The sequence below is a fragment of the Talpa europaea genome (genome assembly GCF_964194135.1).
Source record: "Talpa europaea genome assembly, chromosome: 12".
In the NCBI taxonomy this organism is placed as follows: Eukaryota; Metazoa; Chordata; class Mammalia; order Eulipotyphla; family Talpidae; genus Talpa; species Talpa europaea.
Genome location: NC_140079.1, coordinates 91,300,303 through 91,321,995, shown reverse-complemented (window position 1 = coordinate 91,321,995; position 21,693 = coordinate 91,300,303). Strand labels below are relative to the sequence as shown.

The following is a 21,693-nucleotide window of genomic DNA, read 5'->3' as shown; positions in this document are numbered from 1 at the left end:
CCGGAGCCCCTGCCGCCCGCCTCAGGGTTCCGCCGGGTTGGGGAATCGGGGCGTCGGGGTTCCTCGGTTTTAGTGAATCTTTCTCTGCAGCCTCATGGAGCCCGAGAGGGAAAGGCCCCGCAGTCACCCCAAGAAGGGCAGGAAGAGGAGGCGGGGCCCCGACCAGGGGGCCGGGGCGGGCGAGGCGCTGAGAACCCGCGGAGACCCGGAGAGGCCGCCCGAGGCCAAGGTGAGCGGCGCGGGGCTCCCAGCGCCTTCCCGGGCCCTGTGCCCCCCGAAGCGCGTCAGGCGCTCGCACCCGCCGGCCCGCCGGCCCCCACTTCTGATCTGTGATGTGGGGGATGATGCCACCTGCCGCCGGGCTAATATTGGCGACTTAAAACGGGTGTGGAGCGCTGCATACCAGAAGCATGTTCATGCCACAGATATTTGTGGAGCCTTTCTGTGCGCCGGGATCTGGAGATCCCCAAACCCGAAATTCCCTGCCCTCCTGCAATGTATATTCCAGAAAGGGGATAATATGGCCGGTGAGCATCCCTACCACAGCTTGAGAAGGAAACATGCTTCATTCATCCTTCCAGTAATCAGATTTTTATTGCCTGCTGGGCACTGTCCTAGGCACTTGGAGTGCATCTGAGAAAGAGAGAACACGGCCATAATTGGACTTATGTTCTAGTGCAGAAAGACAGAAAATAAAGAATAGATTCAATCAGTTATACAGTGTGTTAGAAGCTTTAATGCTATGAGCCTTTTTAAATTAAAATAGGATTCCTTTTTTATTTTCCTACCAGGTTGGCAAAAACACTTTTAAAAAGATTAATGGGCAAGAAATGTAAGGAAATTGACAATCTCATCATTTTTTATTTTGAAATCATCTCAAAGTTACAGAAAAGTTGCAAGAAAGTACCCAAATCCAACCTCCACCGATATTTAGATGTGACTACCCAGTGTTCCATTACTCCCGGCCTCTCCATAGCGTAGTGTATTCCCAATAAGCAGTCCTGCTTAGCCACAATGCAAGTGTCACTGGACAAGAGAGAGGACCCAGAGGTCCCATCTCACCCTCCAACAACAACCTGGAGCAGGTCAGCCTCTGTCCGTTGCTGTACATGGTAGGGCTCAGAGGACCAGGAAACCCACCTCCCTCAAGCCAGTGGAAGAGGGAGCTTTGGATCCCACTGCTGTCATTTCATACCTCCACTGCTCTGCAACGTGCCATTTTGGCTCCAGCCAAATTAAACTACATGTTTAGATATGTTCCCTCTTACCTAGACTACTCATTCTTTTTAGCCCCTGTAGTTTCAACATAAGGTATCACCAAAACCTTAACCCAATGGCTCTTTAGCCTCTTTGCTCTACCCTTTAAAATAGTAGTTTGTATTGGGATTATCTGTTTCTGCACTTTCCCCCCTAATAAAAAGGACTCTGAGAACATGAATAACGTTTTATTTTCATTCTACTATCCCCAGCACATAACCAAGATTCTGAGGTTCTATATCAATGTTTATTAAATATTTTAGTATCAGATTATTTTAGACATTCATTTCCAATTAATTAGAACCTTTATGTCTTGATATGTGCTAAAAATAGAAACTAGAGTATTTTAATAATTTGCACTTGTTACTGTTCTCAATAATTATGATTTGTTATATCCTGATTTATCTTTTCAGAAAGCCCGCTTATCAGCCAATTTATTTGCTGAAAACTGTGAAGTAACCCACAGCCAGCTATGTGAATTGCTGGCATATGCAGTTTTGGGTAAATCCACTGTTCCTAAACCCAGGTATGGGGTGAGCTTAAAGCATCCTTTGCTTTATTGACTTAAATGTTTCAAATTGGTGTCTAGAATAATACCTTCCTTAACATTTTGTTTGCCAACAAAATGTCATAAAATTTTTTTAACAGTATTTTAATTTGGTGTTTCCTGTATAAAAATCCAGATTCTGCTTTCAAAAACTATAAGAGCTGAAAACTCCCTGTATTTTCACATTGTAATAATTTTTCAAAGCTGAATAATAGCTTCCCACTTTCGATGGGGCATATACACTTGAAGGTCACACCTGGCCACTGCATTTACTTACAGTATCTTTCTGGCAGTATTTATCTTAGGTGTTTTGGTTTGTAGCTCCCAGTGGCTATCCAACTGAAATAACATGAGTATATATCAAGGATCTTCTTCCTTTTGCAAAAAGCAACAATAATAGCACTGTTCTGCTATCTCAATGCCACTATTAAATGTGTAGTGAAAATTGCTTTTGTATATAGGCCGATAGGTTTTCTAATGCATGCATCCCTGGGGAAGGTTGGCTAGGCACCTTAAAAGCATCTTCTGCATTAACAATAATTGTACTATTCTGCTATCTCAATGCCACTATTAAATGTGTAGTGAAAATTGCTTTTGTATGTATACCAATAGGTTTTCAAACGCATGCATCCCTGGGGAAGGTTGGCTAGACACCATAAAAGCATATTCTGTATTAACAAATATTGCCATTTATCTGTCATCTTATCTAAAACTGACTTTCTTGAAGCTGGCCATATAATGACTGGCTTAGGAAGGCCTGCAGAGCAGGTTAGGATCTTGAGATGTGTAAAGGTGAACTTTGTTTTGATTTGGATTTTAGATTTGAATGCATTTTGTTTCACTTAGTATTTTGCTTGATTTGAGTGCCATAAATAATTTTCTCATGAGATCTTTACTTGAATTCCATGTAGTAATAGCTATTCACTGTTATTCAGTGAGCAATGATAAACTCCATTAACTGTTGCTCACTGCTTTTTTGTCACACTTCCCTTCTGTGTGTCTGTAACTGATTTGAGGCTATGTGTTGATTTGACTTTTCAACAGCTGGTGCCAGCTTTTTCACCAGAACCAACTAAACAACGTGGTGGTTTTTGTACTACAGGGAATGAGTCAGCTACACTTTTACAGGTTCTATTTGGAGTTTGGATTTCTCCGGAAAGCTTTCAAACATGTAAGTTAAGAAAACTTTGTTTTAGGGCCTGAGTCAGGTCCTTGCATCCAGAGAATAGGGCATGTGTCACAGAAAATATATTCTTTGACACCTGTCTGAGCGAGCCAGTAGGGTTATAGAAAAGCAAAAAGGTTCAGAGACGCCAGTTGAGAATAGATTTGTGCTTTTCTTTGGTAATCTGGGCAAAACACCACTCCTTCCATTGCAGCAGCGGTTGGATTGATGATGTCATGTGCATTTAGACTATAGGGTTTCAAAAATTCATAAGATTTACATTTATATTTCAGCTCCTCCCTCAACAGCATCACAGGATCAGGTGCCCTTAGACTAGTACCTGGAGCTGAAACACAGACACCATCTTTAGTAGTGGCACATGTTCTCCATTTCCCATAGCCTCCTCCATTCCCTACTGCACTGTTTCATCCATTTCCCCTGAGAGCATTTGAGTAGGTGAGCTCTAACTTAATCTTCTTGGCTCTCCATTTTCCTTTTGTGCCTCATTTATTGAGCACTACCTGTGTACTAACTTCTACATTAATAAGTTTACATGCATCATCATTAATTTGCTATCAGGAAACTGAGTAACTTGTCTAAGTTACAGCTAGTAAGTGACAGTGGAATTTAAGCCCAGGTGAGCCTAAGACTGGAACTGGAAACTTCTTTGCTGCATCATCTGTCACTGCCTGGCATACTGTCCACCCTTGCAAAGATATGGGAGTACTTTGAAAAGTATAACAATTTCCTTATTCTAAGCTATACCTTTGGATAATATTTTGTCTCTTCTATAATATGTATTCAGAGAGGCAAAGAAAATTTCCAGAGTGGGATAAATGTGTCCATTACTAGTCACTTTGACGCATGAAGGAAATAGCTCTTATTTTACAGTGCGAACAGTTAAGGTCCAGACCTTCATAGCACTGAGCTGATGATAAAAGTCCAGGTCTTTTATGTTCTCAAGATTTAAAAAAAAACAACTTGTTTTGTATTTTCAGAAATTTCTCTTGCCTCCTCCAACATCCACTTTCCTAGCCGATATCATCGGACTGCAAAACAATCAAACAACTGGGGTTCTGTCTAAGACGATGGAAGGTATGCCTGTGACTCTAAAAGATTATGGATATGCTTGCAAGTAGGTTTGTCAATCAAGTTTATTCTTGCAAGCAGCTCTTTAACAAAAAAGTTAAAAAAAAAATTTCTTTAAGGAAAATTAGGTTAAGTACTCAGGATGATTAGGCCGCAGTACTCACAGCCAGGGCACATGCCTCAGAAGCCATCTGGCTCGATTAGATAGCTAAAGCTCCTGGACTGGGCCTCCCCAGCAGGTTGAGCGCAGTGCTGTGAAGCTGTACGCAGCCTCTGCAGCGTGGGTTAGATTCCCGGCTGGCCAGGGAGATTCCCACATGGCGCAGCAAACCTCTCCTGTCTCGCCCTCTGCTTCCCTCAGCAGTGTATTTCGGTCCTTCTGCCTGTTCTGCTCCCTGCTCTGTCTCTGGTGAATTCTCTCATCCTCCAGCGCCTTTGGCCTGTACCCCAGTGTTTGTATAAATAAATAAATCTTAAAAAAATAAATAAAGCTCCTGGACGTCACTGACATCAGACATTCATAAATGTCTGTGAGGAAATCACTAGAGGAAATTTTAAACTGTCAGTGGGTCTTTGTGACCACAAGTGTATGGATGGGAAGAAAGATTTTTCTTTTGACTAATGTAAGGGACGCCCACTAATAGTACTTACAGTGAGGAATAGGCAGGAGATTTGATTGGCACCAACTAAAATAAATTACATGACAGCACTGGCGGAGGGAGGGGAGATGATGGAATAAGATGAAACATCAGTTCATGGCAGGTAGTAAGGTAAATATTGTTCATTGTTGCCTTTTTGTGTCGAGAAATAAATGAGTAGCTGCGCTGAGGGGACATGAAAAGGAATGACCAGTGATTCCTTCCCATGTCTTCCAGCACTGTGCTTCCCGTTTCCTATCTCAGAAGCGTCTACCTTCCTACCCTTCCATTGTTCCTTTCTTCCCTGCCCATATTTAGTGTGTAATTGTGTTTGATTTGACCTACACTGTATTTTAAATATCTTTGGGTAAATCACAGTAGTCCTGAGATTCAAAGCTTATGTAAAGACATTCCGCTATGAAAAAAGGGAATAATGAGGAAAAGGAAATTTGATATGACTGAAGAATGTAGGTTGTTGGAGACGATCTGGGGGTGGGGTTGGACTGAGAGGACTCAGTGAGTAGTGAGAACCAAGACTAAGAGCTTGGTTAAGGATATGTCCTCCAGACTGGAAGTGCCATGCTGAGGACTTTGGGAATTACTTCTCTTGGCTCCCCAAACCAAACCTGCGTAGCTCAGTCCTTTAGCTCCTGTGAATCTCTATTCAGATGTCACTTTAGCAGAAAGACCTTCCCTGATCACCTTATAAATATTCAGTAAATATTTTGTTGACTAAACTGAATTACTCTGTCACTGTGCTTTGCTAGTTCTTCTTCTGTAGTGTTTTTTTCAATCTATCCCTTTTCCTTGATCCCTTCCACCATCTTAATCCAGACACATTTTCTTGTTTCTCTAATCCATTTTCCATATATCTTTGAGATTGATGTGTCTCAAAATCCTGTTTATGTTACTTCCCTCCCGAGGAACTTGCTGTTCCTCCCCAGTATATAGTGAATGTGGGACTACTCTTGATCCTGGCATTTAGAATGATCTACAGTTCAATTTTATTCTCTTCTCTCTACTTGTTTCCCACACTGCTCTCCTAAACAGACATTTTTCCTCCTTACCTGATCTAGTCACTGCCATATCAAGTTTTCTTTGTATATTTCTGTTTTACCCAGAGTACCTTCTTTTCTACTTCAGAAACCTTGGCTCTTGGTTGCAAGTACCAGATACTCATTCAGGCCACCTTAAACAAGCGGATATTTGAAGGATGCATGTAGACTAGAAAGCCATCAAGAATCTAAGCACCTCTAGAGAAGAGCTGTTCTCCATCCCTTTCATGGCACCTTCTCTGTGTGTTTTCAGTCCTCTTCTTACTGGTCAGTCCTCTATATTTTCAGGTTCAAATTCTGGAAGTACGCAATCTGATCAACTTAGCAATCACCATTGTCCCTTTTGAGCATGCCTTGACAAGGAATATCAATCACTGGTCAGCTTATAGATCAGTCTGTCATGAACCAGATCCCCAAACTTAATCCAACCCGTGACCACCTCTGCTTAAAGAATAGGCTGCTCTTGAGTGGGTGGCTGGAGTGGAGTAGGTTTGGCTAGGATGGGCTGTTAGAAGTGGTAGGCACTGTAGTGGACAGGTCTAATACATGATCTTAATTAGTGTATTTTTTTTCTTCCTTTTCTATACATAGCTTTTATTTTTATAACCCAGTTGGGGCTTATTTTCTCTGTTTTCCTATAATTAGAACATAAGCTCCTTAAAAGTTGGGCCTAGGTCTTACACATCTTTTGATCTTCATTAAGAGACTTGTCCTCTGATGTGAGAACAAACATCTCTTAAGCACGTACACTAAATACATTCAATCATCCTTATTTCAGGTTCTCTACCTTCTGCCAGCTCAAAAGTCAGCATCAACCTGCAGAATGACCCCATCCTTAAAAAGTATGGCTCGAAAAAAATGGGCTTGACCAGGTGCCTTCTCACAAAGGAGGAAATGAAAACATTTCACTTTCCATTACAAGGTTTGTTTAGATTTACTCTAATGTTGATAATAATGAAAGGGAACCTGACAGTTTATTTAAAAGTAATATTGTTGAAAGTTCACTTTTGGGGTGTGCTTTCTAAATGATTCATTCCATCTTGTGTTGATGAGGAAATATTTTAAGTGCAGTGTTTCCTAAAGTATGGGATTTGTACCATGATTGGTAAGTGATGGTTTTTGGTAGTATCTGAACATGACCTTAAGTAGTATGGAAATACTTGGTGAGATAGTTAATCTTTTTTCAGTTTTCTTTCATTTCTCTTTAGTAAGTCAGCAAATGGAAATTGCATTTTTTCCTGGATGAATCTAAAAGTAATGTTTACCATCTCTAGTTTTAAAAGCATATATTTTATTCCTTTTCCTCCTAGGTTTTCCTGACTGTGAAAACTTTTTACCTACCAAATGTGATAGTTCTGTAACAGACAACAGTCCTCTCTTTGGACTTGACTGTGAAATGGTAGGTACGATTGACTTTTCAAATCTTTGTACATTACTAGCGGTTTGCTACTCCTGTCTTTTGAACCAATGTTGGCTTGTTTCTGTTGCCTTGAAAACTGCCTCAGTTTCCATCCTTTCAGCTAAGTTTCATATATTTATAGTCAGAAGTAGGGTTTCTCCACTTAAGTTCCACTTGTGTTACTTTTTCAGAGGTGGTGAATACTCAGTGCATGTTCACTTCATACTCAGTTTTTCAATTCTTAACAGACTGGCTAAAAGCAGTGTGTATAATCTGACTTCATACTCAGTTTTTCAATTCTTAACAGAATTGAAAATTGTAATCTGACCTCACCTGTTAATGGCTGTATCACCATGGATAAATTCCCTAATCTCTTTCAGCCCAGCTTCTCCCTATTATAGAGGGGCCTCAATAGTAGGGTTGTTCTGAGGTGGTATATATAAAATGCTTAGTACAGCATTAGATGCTACAGTGTACTTATAAAATACTTAGCAGTGGTACTCAGCATAATGTGGGGATATAGCACACACTCAATAAAAGGTACAATGTGTTTGATGGTATTTGCATTCATCTTCTTGAGCACATCCCTTCCCAGAGAAATTGTATTGTGTTGATTCCTTAACTATAATGTTTAATAGTATGCCTCGCTTTAATTTTATTCATGCTGGGTCTGCTAATCCACAAAAGCTTATGCCATAGTCACAGGAACCCCCCAGTAGATTAGGGGCAGTGGCAGTTGATGTGTTCTGAATAAGGAGAGGAAGCTTCCACACTTCAGCAGCCTGACTATGTCCTGGTCTTTCAGTGCCTCACATCCAAGGGGAGAGAACTAACACGCATCTCGCTGGTTGCTGAAGGGGGCTCTTGCATCATGGATGAACTCGTTAAACCTGACAACAAAATCCTGGACTACCTCACCAGGTAATTTTCTTCCTCTGCCTGCTCTTCCTAGAGCTATCTCACTAGAGTGGAATGAGACTTAATGGGAATAGCCTATGGCTTCTATTTAGTCAGGTATTACCCAAGAAAAGGTTAGGGTATCGCAACTATAATTTTTTGATATTGAAATTGTCAGTAGAATATTACTTTCCTTGTCGTAGACTCCCCATAATTCCATAAACTCTCCAGACTTTATAATCATTGTCTAGCAACTGCCAAACAACTAGAACTTTGCTTTTTGATAAGACCTCATCTGAAAAACCTGCAAATCTTCATTTAACAGTCAAATGACCCAAGAGCTTAATCTGCCATGACCCTAAAAACCAAAACAAAACTTAAGTTTTTCCATAACAAAAATTTGCAGCTCAAAATTTCAGTCTTAGCATGTGATTTCAGAATGTACGCACAATAGGGATTAGGCATAAAGAGAAGATAGTGAAACATTACGGCATACCTTGGAGATATTGCAGGTTCAGTGCCAGACCACTGCAAGAAAGCAAATCACATGAATTTTTTGGTTTCGAGCATGTATAAAAATTATATTTACACTATCCTACAGCCTATTGAGTGTGCAAAGCATTGTGTCTAATAAATGTACATACCCTAGTTTTAAAATACTTTATTACTAAAAAAACTAACCATTGTCTCTGAGCCTTATAGTCTTTGGTGGTGGAGGATCTTATTAAAAACATATGATATCTGCATAGCACAATAAAACAAAGTGTGCCTCTGCTGTTTCTGCCCATTACCTTTGCACCCATAGGTTCATACTTACTTAGATACACTTAGACTTACCGCCGTGCTAGATTGTTCTGTTAGCAGATATATCAGACGGTAATCTTTTTTTTTCTATACTGAGCATATATTAGTTTTTTTAAGTAATTTTTTTGAAATGACTTTCCAGGAAGGAAAACTTGTTTATGTCCTGACCTGTCCACTTCTCTTTTTTTATTGAAAGCTTCTCAGGAATCACGAAGAAGATTCTTAACCCAGTTACAACCAAACTCAAAGATGTACAGAGACAGCTAAAGACATTGCTTCCTCCCGATGCGGTATTAGTGGGTCACTCCCTAGACTTGGATCTGAGAGCACTGAAGGTGAGTATCAGATTTAGGACTTAGCTTTTATAGGAACAAATGCTTGTTCCATTTATCTTAGATTAAAGCCTTGGGCTCTTCTATCCCTCAGCCCATGTGTTTTTTTCTTTAGCCTAAGTCGCTACTCATTGTATTCTCTTTCCTCCTCAGATGATACATCCATATGTTATTGACACATCATTGCTTTATGTCAGAGAGCAGGGCAGAAGATTTAAGCTAAAGTTCTTAGCCAAAGCTATTTTGGGGTAGGTTTTTTGCATATTATAATATCATCCTGACAAATTACATATAAATCAGCATATCGTATATAATGCATATTGCAGAATTTGGGGTCTCTGCTCTCCCTCTTAGTTTATAAACAGTATTCCTTTTTTTATGAACCCTGCAGTTCTAACTCCAGAGAGAAATATGACTCAGAAATAAATAATGGGAATACAGAAAGCGTTTTTTACATTCGCAATTGAGAGCTGATGAATAGAACTGGGCAGAGAGGGGCAGAAAAGTTAACCAAAATTTGAAAACAAAGCATCCCCATGTTGAACGTATCCTATTATGTATTTATAAACTCAGAAGTACAAAGATATGCATTATAACATGGTCTAAAATAGCCTACAAAGAACTGCAGTCTTCTGCAGGACTGCTTAGTTATATGTATTATTGAAACTTTATTGTTTTTGTTCAAAAGTATATGCTAAATCTGTATGTGCTAACAAGGAAATCTCTCTAAGATACTATTGAGAATAGAATGGAGAAGCCAAACAAGATCTACATATAGCTATGATATAGATTAGATTTAGTTATATCTAAACATACTTGTGATTTAAGGTTTTTAAAAATCAACCAAGAAAGAACTTAAGCGCATATAGACACTGTATACAAATAGAAAATTTCTGAAAGATAACTTTAAATACTTGTTACATTTAAGAAATGAGACACGGACTGGCCAGGGTGGGTTAGAGATAAGACTTTTTTATTGGGTAGTTTTTTTTATCCAGATGATATGTTTGTTGTGGACAAAACCATATCTGATTGTTCTTTATCCTCAGTACCTCTCATGTGTTGGCACTTATCAGGAACACAAGAGACTTAATTGTTAATGATGCAGCTCTGATTATCAGAATGGTGTGTACATGTAACCAGAATATTTGAAGTTGTTGAAAGAATCTATCATTTAAATGTTCCTAGGGATGTCAGTTGTATCTTGACTTTCTAGGAAGGATATTCAGTGTCCAGACAAGCTTGGCCACGATGCCACAGAAGATGCTAGAACAGCCCTTGAGTTGGCTCGATATTTCCTTAAGCATGGTCCAAAGAAGGTTGGTGTCTTTGATCTTTGTGTTTGCTTTTCTTAAAATTATGGGACTAGACCACATAGATAGTCATAGACTACCATGACATGTCTCCCTATCTTCACAAAAATAGGAGTGTGATTCAAAGTGAGCATGTTTCAAGAATTAAGACCTATACCACTAGCATAATATAGTGGTTAAGTATAACGTTTCTGATCTGTTTGCAACATAGACACTGCTGTGTCTATGTGATTTAGGGTATTTAGTTTCTAGATCTGTAAAATGGAAATAAACACTTCCCTGGAATGTTGGGAGAGGTAAATGAGATACTATGGATACGACTCTTAGCACTGTGCCTTGAATAATTTAAGCACTATATTGTGATGTTGGTGATGGGAGCTGGTGCTAATAATTGTGAAAATCTACATAGATTTTTGCTCTCTTGGAATGAGAGGAGCATACATTATTTCAGCTGCAGTTCAGTAGGCAGAGATCTAAAGTAATTCTAAATAAAAAGTTTTTATTTCACTCTTTATCTCACAACTTCCCAAGTAGTCTCCAACTTTATGGAAGAATACACTAGAATAGCCTTCTCATGATTTTGTATTAAACAAGTAAAAAGCCTTTTTTATGTTGTCATACAGGCCACGCTTTTATTATTTTCAAAAGTTGCATGTGCAGAGAAGTATATTTAAGCAACTATGGAATGAATGTTAAGTGAAAATTGCCTCCCTTTTCACTTAGTCCTACTTGGCCCTTTTCCATAGTCATGTAACAACATAAGCAGCTGGTAACAGATTGCATTCTTGGCTGAGCAGCCAGAAACCATCTGGTAACTACTGAAGCTAGTCCAGGACTGTGGCAATGGCAAAGTCACTGTCTCCAAAAGCAGAGAATACCTTTCGAGTGGATTTTTTTTTTGTTGTTGTTTGGGTGAGTTTTTTTGTTTAATCTTAAATGCTTTCCAAGAGATTAGATTTTTACCACTGTATTTTCAAGATCGCAGAATTAAATCTGGAGGCACTCGCAAGTCACCACGAACTGCAAACAGCAGGCCAAGAGCCAAGAAATACAACAGTAGTTCAGCAGGCAAACACAAGGTAATGGTCTTCAGTTTTAAATAACAGCAAAGACAAATGGAGTATCTGGTTTCTTATTTAGCAAGACAATCTGGGGAGTTTTTTTTCCTCTTGAGTCTATTGAGAAATGTTTACCAATAGTGTGGACAATATTCTATCTCAAAAACCACAAAGGGGAAAACTATCACCTTTTGCCCTAAGTGGTATCTCTTTTTCTAAATCTAAGGACTGGTCTAAAATGACTTCCTTTATGAAAAAAATATATTGAACTAAGCAGTAGGAGAGATAATAGGCTAGTGAGTATTTTGATTAGAAAAGTATCTATAACCTTGATATGTTGTCCAGATTGGGGAAAAAAGGAAAAACAGGCTCAAAAGGGTTTATCTCTGCACCTAAATGTATCAGATCCTTAGAATTTGGCTTAAACTTTGATAGAGAACTTTGAGTATATTTCTTGTTTTTCTTTCCTCTCCCGAAATATAGAGCAGTGCTGTCCATTATTATTTTCTGCAATGGCGGAAATCGGTACCTCTGCTGGCCAGTAAATCCACATAGTATATAACATGAGTAACCAGTACAATTAAGGGATTTAATTTTAAATTTTAATTAGTTTCAATTCAAATAGCCACATGTTGGTGGTGGTTACCATATTAGTAGAAATGCAGAGAAATAATTTTCAAGTAATGGGAAACCTTGTTTTTACCTTGATCTCTTCTACTTCTTCACAGTGTTTTAGAATGCTTAGACTCGATGGGTCAGAAGCTCCTTTTCTTGACCCGGGAGACAGATTCTAGTGAACTTTCTTCTGCCAGAAGCTGTCAAACTATTAAGTGTCTTTCAAATAAAGAGGTGAGTGAGTGCTGTCTCTCTGAGGGTTGCATTCAGGGCAGAGGGGACATGCAGGCCTTTGCACTCCATGCAAGTGTCCGGTTTCTCCCGGCTGCTGTCCTGGCTGCCGTTATTGGCAAGTCTGGCTTCCATCTCACATTTTTCATGGAGCACTTGGTCTTTATCCCCCACCTAAGCAGAACTGTCAGCTGCCCGTGTCTGACTCCAGTGTCCAGCAGGCTGTGGTTTGGGTTTTGCATACCACTTTGAATTTCTTTTCTGTTTTGGTTCATGGAAATGTTTATCTCAATTTTAAGCCTGAACGCATTTTATGGGTTTTTTTCTCTTCTTATATTTTCTCTATCATTACTGTATGTGTAAAGCAGAAGGGATGTATCAAAGCATAAACTTAAATCATCAAGATTTGTATTGCTTTTTATCTTTTAATATTTTACTTGTAAATAATTGCAAATTTAAAGGAAACTTGCAGAGGATAGTAGAAAGCCTATAACACCTGGGTCCACATTCGTCTTCTGTTAATAGTCTGTCCCGGGGGGGAGGTACTTGCTCCTACTTTTCCTCTCTACATGACATTGTGTTTTCTAAACCATTTGTTTTTTGGTTTACATTTAATCTCTTGGTGTCTTTATAATTTATAGTGGGTTTCTTGTAGTCAGCAGTTAGTTTTGCTTGTTTACCTAATCTGACAATCTTTGCCTTTTAAATGGGGTACTTGGGCATTTTGCATTTAATATGATTGTTGATAATAGGTTTAAATTTATCTTGCTATTTTCTAATTTTCCCATCTGTTTTTCCCTCTTTCCTTTTTATCTTCCTTTTGAATTCATAGAGTATTTTTTATGACCTATTTTATCTCTTTTGGCACTGTATTAGCTATAACTCTCTGTTATGTTATTTTAGTAGTTGCTTAGGGACTTGCAGTGTACATGTTACCGTGTACATCTTTAGCTTATCACATAAAAAAACAACCACCTCTTCCATCTTTATGACCTGGCATTGTGCAAAGGAAGACTTTCACCAGTCAGCCCAGCTAGAAGTTTCTAGACCTTCTCAAACCTATTTTGAAGATGTATCTTTCTGAGCTTGTGTGTGTGCTTTCAGTTGTCTCAGATCTCCTGAGCTCCCTGACCCTGTTTCTTCTCAGAACCTGTAACCTACTGTTCCTTCTGATACCTGCCTGGGGAACTGCAGCCCTGACAAGGAGATTGCATCTATTTTAATGGCTTTCCAACAAGGTTGCCAGTCCTATGAGTGCTCCGAGTCAGACGAGACTTAAAGTGCCATTTATGGTGTTTATAATGCTGTTGGGAGGGGATGGCGCTTGTCTTACTTGTTTTTCTCCAGGATCCTTCATTGCTCCCACCCTTATTTCCTTCTTTCCCTTCACTGCAATGTCTCCAGAGGCAGCTACTTCTCCTCTAAGGGTTGGATTCATCCCCAGAGCACTGCTTCTCTGAGGTTATCAAGCCTCTTTCCTATAATCAGGTGTGTGAACTCTAGTCAAAGTCATGACCTGTATTCAATTTCTTAGCAATTAATTAGACTTCTTCTTGCTGGGAGTGATTGTTTTTGTTTCACCTGAATCTTCTGTGTCCCTTGACTTTTTTCCCCAGTCTTTGAAGCCTCCTATCCCTGCTCCTTCTCTCTGCTCACATGCTTGTCATGGTGTGTGACACTGGGAGCTTTATTGGAGTTACACATTTCTTAGAGATAATTTGAAGGTGAAGTAATTACTGTTTCTTAGTAATGGTAAAGGTATGATTTTTTTTTTTAACTTATGTGATTTTTTTCGAGGAGGCTTTGTCATGGCACCATTTTTCTCCAGCCCTGGAATCAGCCCCATATTGCTGTCTATTTGGGGTAAAAGGACAGCCAGTGTTTATATTAGTGCGCCTCATCTCCAGGAGACACAACGACCTCTGGGTTCCTACCTCATCCCGACTCTTCGGTTCTCTGCAGGTTCTTGAGCAGGCCAGAGTGGAAATCCCTTTGTTCCCCTTCAGCATTGTCCAGTTCTCTTTTGAGCCCTTTCCACCGAACCTCACTGAGGAGATGAACAAAAGGGTAAGTAGATAAGTCCTGCTAAGTGATTTATTTAGTGACTTCTTATGTCCTCTTCCCACTTAAGGAAAAGTAAAGCATAAGGAAAAATAAAGTGTAAAGTTTGCTCTATGTTTCTCTAGATTTTTTCTTTGTATATATTAACATTTTTAGAAAATACATTTTTTATAAAAGTGGGAATCAGACTGAATGTACTATTTTATGATTTTCATTTTAATAATATGCATTATACATCTTTTGATGTCACTATAAATCTTATATCTCATTTTAATGGCTGTATAGTATTCCATTCTATGATAGACCTATTATTTCAGCATATGTGCTTTATAGTTTTTTGCTGTTACAAATAATGCTGCAATGAAATCTGTTTACAAATCTTTGTATATTTGATAGTGTTTGTATTGAGAAGTTCCTTGAAGTGAAATTACTCCACGTTTTTACTCATGATTTCTTCAGATTTGACTTAATTCTCTTTGTCCCTCCACCTCCTACTTTTCTTATAGATGAGGATCAAGTGGGCAGAGATGTCAACTATCTATGCTGGGCCATTTAGTAAAAATTGCAACCTGAGAGCTCTGAAAAGGCTGTTTAAGAGTTTTGGTCCAGTTCGGTCAATGACGCTTGTTCTTGAAACCCATCAGGTAATGAGATAAGAAAACTCAGATTTTGATCTTATAAATTTATGTTTGAAATCCAGATGCCTAATGGGGCTCTTCAAATAACAGTGACATGAGCTTGATTGTCACCAACTAGAGTGTGAGCTATGCTTTGTCTAATGGGAGCAGTTGTTAACCCACAAGAATGCGTACCCAGTATTACTAGATCTTGATTTTTTGTTGTTATGAGAATTGAGAAATTTTCATTATATTGATTTCAATTTTCTTAAGTATAGCTAGACAAAAAATAGGTCTGTTGGTTGAAGGTGGCCTGTGGTCTTGCTGTTTGTGATCTCAGTTTGAAATGACGAAATCTCCTTTCAAAAAGCAGTAACTTCCACGTCTTGGGAAGTAGGCTCAAAACTGGGTTAAGAAACAGTAAGTTGTGTAGTAATTTGTTAGTCTTTCCCCCGTACTGCCCAGGGAGAGAGGGTTTTGATTTTAAATGACCAAGTTTATTATCTGAGAAACCGGTTCCTAAATTTTGGTGATTATTCTTTTAAAGTTGATGATCGCCATCACTGTCTAACCTGTCGCAACAAGGCCTCCACCCTGGTGGCATTAGCCTCATCATAGCCTCTTTTCTTGCCATTTAAGCCTGAAAAGCAAAGGTAAGGAAGCCTTGGTTTTTCTGCAGCCACATCTCTGTATACAATATGAAGTCCTGGAAGCTGCCCAGCTGGCCATAGAGTCCTTGGACAACATTCTGGTAGAAGGCACCTGCATCAAGGTAGGATGCCCAGAGAAGGTATAATGTAGCACCCTGACTCAGCCCTGACCTAGTACAGCCTGTTTCACAGTGTCCTAGCCATGACTTTTCTGTCGGGCAGACTTCAGCCAGTTCTGGCTTTCTCCTAGCATGACCTGACAACTTTTGTTTTTGTCAAAGTTTAGCCTAGGCTAGATTGTCATCTTCCTTCTACTCTTATAAATGATAACTACTTACATTCCAAAAGGTTTATTCTGGATGTTTTTGTTTTGTTTTGAAAGATTTATTTACTTATGTATAGAAGAACTGGGGTGCGGGCCAAAGGTATGGGGGTGAGAGGACTCACCAGAGTGAGGAGCAGAACAGGCAGACTGAATGAAATACACTGCTGAGGGGAGCAGCGGGCAAGACAGGAGAGGTCTGCTGCGCCATGTGGGTCAGCTCCCTGGCCAGGGAGCAAACTTAGACTGCAATGCTGAGACTTAACCCCTCTGGGAGGCCCTCTGGGTGTATTTTTGTGATTATCCTTGACTTTAACTTTCAGGGGGATTAAATGGTGATATTTTTGAAGTTTCTTATGCAAATAAACAATTTCTCTGGAGTGAAAGGCAGAAAACTGATATCCTTTGCCTGAGTAGTAGTTGGGGAGAATTAAAGAGAGGGTATGTTTACACAAAATGCTTATATTTATGTATTTATTTACCTACTCTCTACCGTAGTTCTTTGTGCCTCCTTATACTCGTGGAAACTGTAGTGAAGTTACTTGCTAGTGCATAACAGGCCTGGGAGTTGAAGTGGTGACTTTTTACCACTGATACTATCTTTTCCTTGGTTAGGTGCAGAGGCCAGTGACAGAGCTCACTCTTGATAGTAACACCCTCATCAATGAGCTGGAACGAGATTCTGAGAACCGAGGCACCATCTACCTGTCTGGAGTGACTGAAAACTTCAAAGAACGCCTGTTGCAGCACTCTACCCTCTTCCTTGGCCTGGAAGTTGTGATCTTGCCCAAAGATCTTAAAACTGGAAAGCAGAAAAAGTACTGTTTCCTTAGTAAGTGTATGCCGCCAAATGTAGCCTTGGGAGGAGGAGTTGGGGATGATAATGTGAGGGCAAAGAAAGGAAATGTTCTCCAAGTCCGTCCTCCTGGACTGGATCATGGCAGCTGCTCTCAGTTCCATTCTTTTCCCTTGGCCCTGACTGGCTCCAGCATGGATGGATGGTAACCAGCTTTCCTGGCCCTTAATAACAGAGGGGGCTGGGGCGTGTGTATTCTTGCTTCCAGAATTCAAAACTTTGGGCAGTGCACAGAGGGCCCTGAACGTTCTCACTGGCAAGGACTGGAAACTGAAAGGCAGGCTTGCCCTCACCCCTAGGCATCTCCATGCCTGGCTCAGGGGCTTAACTCCGGAATCAAGGCCCCCGGGGCTTCGTGTGATACCCCCTCCTTCAGAGCAGGAGGCCTTGCAGGTGAGTGAGTGAGCGAGTGAGCGAGCGAGTGAGCATCTCAGGGTCCAGGGGGAAGGTTGCTGCCTTGGTTTTACTGGCTCTGGGCTTCGGTCTTTTGGTGTTCATGGAAATTAGGAGACTCCTGCTCAGGTGATGTTTTAAGCCTTCAGTCTATTTTTTTTCTGCCCTGGCACTAGTCTTACTTCATTCTCCAGTTTCTTCTGGCCCTGCCCATGTCTTCAAGCTCTTATTCTGCCCCCGCCCCCGGCCGCCAATACCTACAGAAACCAGGTTTCCTATCCTCTGTTGGCTTTCCAAGAGACTCTGGCGGCTGACATAGGAGGTTAGAGAGCTGGGGAGTCCTGAGTGATCTAGTCTTGGGTTTCGCAGAGTGGTACACACAGTGATTTCTGGTGGGCACAGATGTACTTTTTTTCACTATTACCACTATGAACTTGTTTTTTCTAAGACTCATTGATGTATTCAACAACCACATTGGACTCACAATTTCATGGACAGTATTAATTAGATGAGATTAAGGAAGAAATTGACTCACTTTAAAGAAAAACAACTTGGGGGAATACAAGCAGTGTCTGAGGTAGAGGTGAATGGTTGGAGTTGAAGAAGCCCTGACCTAATGTTCCACACTTAGCAGGTGGAAATAGAGGTGAGAGCTGGTGAATGAGTTGCCCAAGGCCACAGAGATACATAAGGGCAGAGAGCACACCAGAACTCTCACAAATGAGGTGGTTCCCTTAGTGTGGAGACCCTGGAATACCTGTCCGGAGGAAAGGACAGCAGCTATCCTCTTCAAGTGACTCAGAGACCTGGGGACTCTGGGGTGGATAGGAAACCCTCCAATAAGGGCTTCAGCTTCAGAGGATTTAGTCAGAGCCTTTCCTGGGCTTCCCTGACCCGAGACCCTGAGGAAGGATGTTGCACCCCCTCCAGAGGTGAATGGAGGGTACTCTGGCTGAATGCCAGCACACATGTGGCTTTGATTCTAGACTCTGAAGGTGGACCACCCGAAGATAGCAGCCTGGCGCTGGGGCCGGAAGATAGGAAAGCTCTACCACAGCCTGGGCCCGGGCACCCTCTGCCTCATTCTGCTGCCAGGATCCAAAAGGTAAGGATTGAAGGGTTACGTTTTCCTGTTTCTGGCCACTGGACCTCAGCTGCTCTTGGAGAATGGCCTCTCGCTGACAACCAGGCACATAAATGAGGACTTAACATGAATCAGCTCTTAGTTTTCACAGTTCTGAGAGAGAGGTGTTATATTCCCACTTTACATTTGTGTGCTCTTCTATAATTACACTTGCTGGTCCCTCACAGTGATAGCGCATCCCAGGTTAAAGTCAGGCCTTGCAGCTTTTCTGGGACAAGAAAGCAGCTGCCTAAGCCCATTTGTGTAAAAAGGGTCAAGAAGCTCTAGGACAAGGTCCTGGCTTAGGTATGAGCAGGTCTAATCTCCCCACGTGTCCCGAGTGTGTTTATGGCCTCCCTGCCCTCTTCCCATCGACATCCGTGTTCACTTTGTGAGACAGGTCCTGTTTCCATCATTTACATGAGGAATGCTAGAGCAAGATTCTGGGTCCAGTTGTTACTCTGTCACCTAGTGGCCTATCACTAATGGGTCTCCATTTCTCTTTGATAAAATGAGGGATTTGAAGAAATCAGTCATTTTCAAACACTTTTAACTGGTAAACCCTTTCTTTAAAATTCCTAAATCCTTTAAATCCTAAACCATTAAAGATGGGCAGTTCTGGAATGAGTGACTAGATGAGTGAATGAGTATATATATATATGGGGGTTTGGGGGGCAGTGACTTTTTGAGTACAGTTTGAAAATCACTGGATTATGTGATTTCCCTTAAATTTTTGACATTTCAGGATTCTTTCCCAGGTTCAAGGTCCCAGATGGCAAAACATGAATGCCTCAGGAGTTGAAGCCTGGATCAGAAATTAATTTCCTGTCATAAAATCCTTATAATTTGCATCTCAGGGCCACTAGTGAGGCGGGCTACCTGTTGGGCAGTTTGAGAACATCACGTGTTTGAAAAGAAAAGCATTTTAGACTGATACACTAATAGCAAGAGGTTAAAAGGTGGCCAGAAGTTGCTGAGAATGCTTTTGGTTTATGAGCAGAGACTCTGCGGGGCAAACAGACTTGCCCTGAGATAGGTCCTCAGAACTGGTAAGTAGCGGTGGGGCTAGAGCAGGGACTGGGTCTTCGTCTTCCGCTGTGTAAGTCAGGGCAGCCAAAGCTTTCTCCTTCCAGAAGTGGTTGAGATGTATGTTCTACAAGGGGTGAGAGGTTGGGGTCAGGGAGCAAAAAGGCCTAGGTTCTGATGGAGGCAAAGATCCTGAGCCAAGTTGACATGTCTGGACAAAAACTCTGGAAATGGTGGAAACCTGACGTTACTCCTTTCTTTTAAAAGTTACACTATGATTTCTATAGCCACATTGAACAAACCTGGCTACAGACTTTAAGCTTGCTGTGTGACTGACTTCTCCGGGCCCTGTCTGTGCAAATATCGCCATGATGCTAGCAGATACCCTTTGGGGAAGGGCTGAAAGTGGCTCAGGAAGGAGTAGCAGAAAGAATAGGTTACCTCAAGATGGGAGTCTGACTCAGCACTTAATCCTTCTATTTCCGGTAGTACTAAATTAATATTAAAAATATTAGTAATTGCTATAATTCATCATACCTGTAAGCATGGTACTGTGCTAAATGCTTCTATTATATGCATTTTTGGATGGGGTTGTTGAGTCCCACATGGAGAAAAAGACTCAGGTTAAACAATTTAACTGAGGTCACACAGCAAGTGCACAGTAAGAGTTTGAACCCTGATGCTTATCTGACTGCAGAGCCTCTCTCCAGCAGACACAGCTCCAGTCTCTATCCCCAGAAGGCTAGTGTTTGTTACCTGAAGTTCAGATGTCCTGCTCTGGCAGAAAGCAGAGCTGCTCAGCCCTCTAATGTAAGAGCCATGAATTAAGGTGACAGGGAACTAACTTATACTGGATGACTCCTAGCTTCTAAACACGGTGCCAGGTGTTTTACAAATAAGTTAAATGTTTTGTAAGGCTTTTCAAACAGTGTCTGGCACATGAGTTGTGCTATAAAAGTGTTTTAAACAAGTGAACAAAAGAACAAATAGCGATTTAAACGGACTGTGGTAGCATATTGCCATTATTACCTGGTTCTGTCACTTAACAGTTGGTGATTTGAGCAAGTTATGTCTAATTTGACAAGTGGGCTAACAATTGTACTTACCTCGATACCTACATTAGGTACATGAGCTATTTTGAGGATTAAATGAGACAGTGCATGTAAACTCCTTAAAACAGTGCTTGGCATGTAGTGCTTAGTGTAGGTTAGCTATTTTCTCTCATCCTCACAAAAACTGTGAAAAAATAAATGCCTTATTATTTTATAGTCGAAGGAAATGAGGCTCGTTTGAGATCGCTCACCCTTGGTTGAGAAGTGCCTCCGATCTGTTAAGAGGCAGAACTGTGATTTGACTCTATGCTTCTGGGACTAGTCATTCTTCCTTCCACTAAACCATTTTCAGCAGGCAGCTCTCCATAAACTGCCTGCTGCTTCCTGCCCTGTGGCACATACACGCTCCCCCAAATCTTACCTCCTCTGCCTTTGAGCTTATGACCATTTATTCCGCCCTATAGCTAAAAATCCTATCTTTACTCTTCATCTGTTGCAGCACTGATGGATCATTCTCTGGCCTAGGTCTGATGGGCATAAAAGACGAAGAGGAAAACACCACCTCAGACATGTGTTTGTGAGACTTCCCACCACCTCCATTTGCCATTTCTCAGCCCTCATGAGCAATGAACGGCAGAGAGAACATGGTCAAGGTGCAGCCTCTAAAGAGGTTACCAGACCTGTCTATCAAGCAGACAGCTTTTGTGGAATTGATGTAGAAGCTAAGCTCGTCCATTTATATGTACAAATTTTGAATAAATGCAGTCTTTGTCTATACAGGTTGAGGGGTGGGAGCCAGTTTGTACCTTCTTTGTGCCAGTGGTTTATACACAGGTGCTCTAGCAGGGTCTCATTTCATGCAGCCCTTCTATTAAATGGCATATACAGGCATGGAAGCGGGGGAGGGGCGGGACTTCTCGTCAGGTGTAATGCAGTCTGTCAGAGTATCTGTGAAGCACGTTTCTGTAAGGTGCGCACTTCTCATTGAGAGCTGTTACATAAAATTGAAGGAAAAAGGAGACTGAACTGATTATCTGGCAGTTCGCCAGGCAGAAAAAGGTGGGTGAGAGAGATGCTTCCTTCCCTCCAGAATGAGGTGCAGTGTCGCCCTTCACCAGTAGGCGCCTCCATCACACCACATCTCCCCTTAGAACTAGAAGCTGTTTCAATGAAAGGCATGCTCTGCTTTTTAA

At 41.0% G+C, this 21,693-nt stretch overlaps 1 protein-coding gene across 1 annotated transcript; it reads left to right on the top strand.

The window, feature by feature from the left end:
- Positions 1–90: 90 nt before the first annotated feature.
- REXO5 (RNA exonuclease 5) lies at positions 91–21,175 on the top strand. The gene is made up of 19 exons (XM_084249153.1): positions 91–229; positions 1,671–1,783; positions 2,849–2,975; positions 3,968–4,064; positions 6,530–6,673; positions 7,062–7,150; positions 7,956–8,071; positions 9,048–9,186; positions 9,337–9,431; positions 10,400–10,502; positions 11,475–11,575; positions 12,283–12,403; positions 14,363–14,467; positions 14,968–15,105; positions 15,758–15,850; positions 16,666–16,882; positions 17,115–17,299; positions 18,286–18,404; positions 21,000–21,175. The coding sequence occupies exons 1-19, from the start codon at positions 95–97 to the stop codon at positions 21,079–21,081; spliced, it is 2,319 nt and encodes a 772-aa protein (XP_084105279.1). The 5' UTR covers positions 91–94; the 3' UTR covers positions 21,082–21,175.
- Positions 21,176–21,693: the final 518 nt, after the last annotated feature.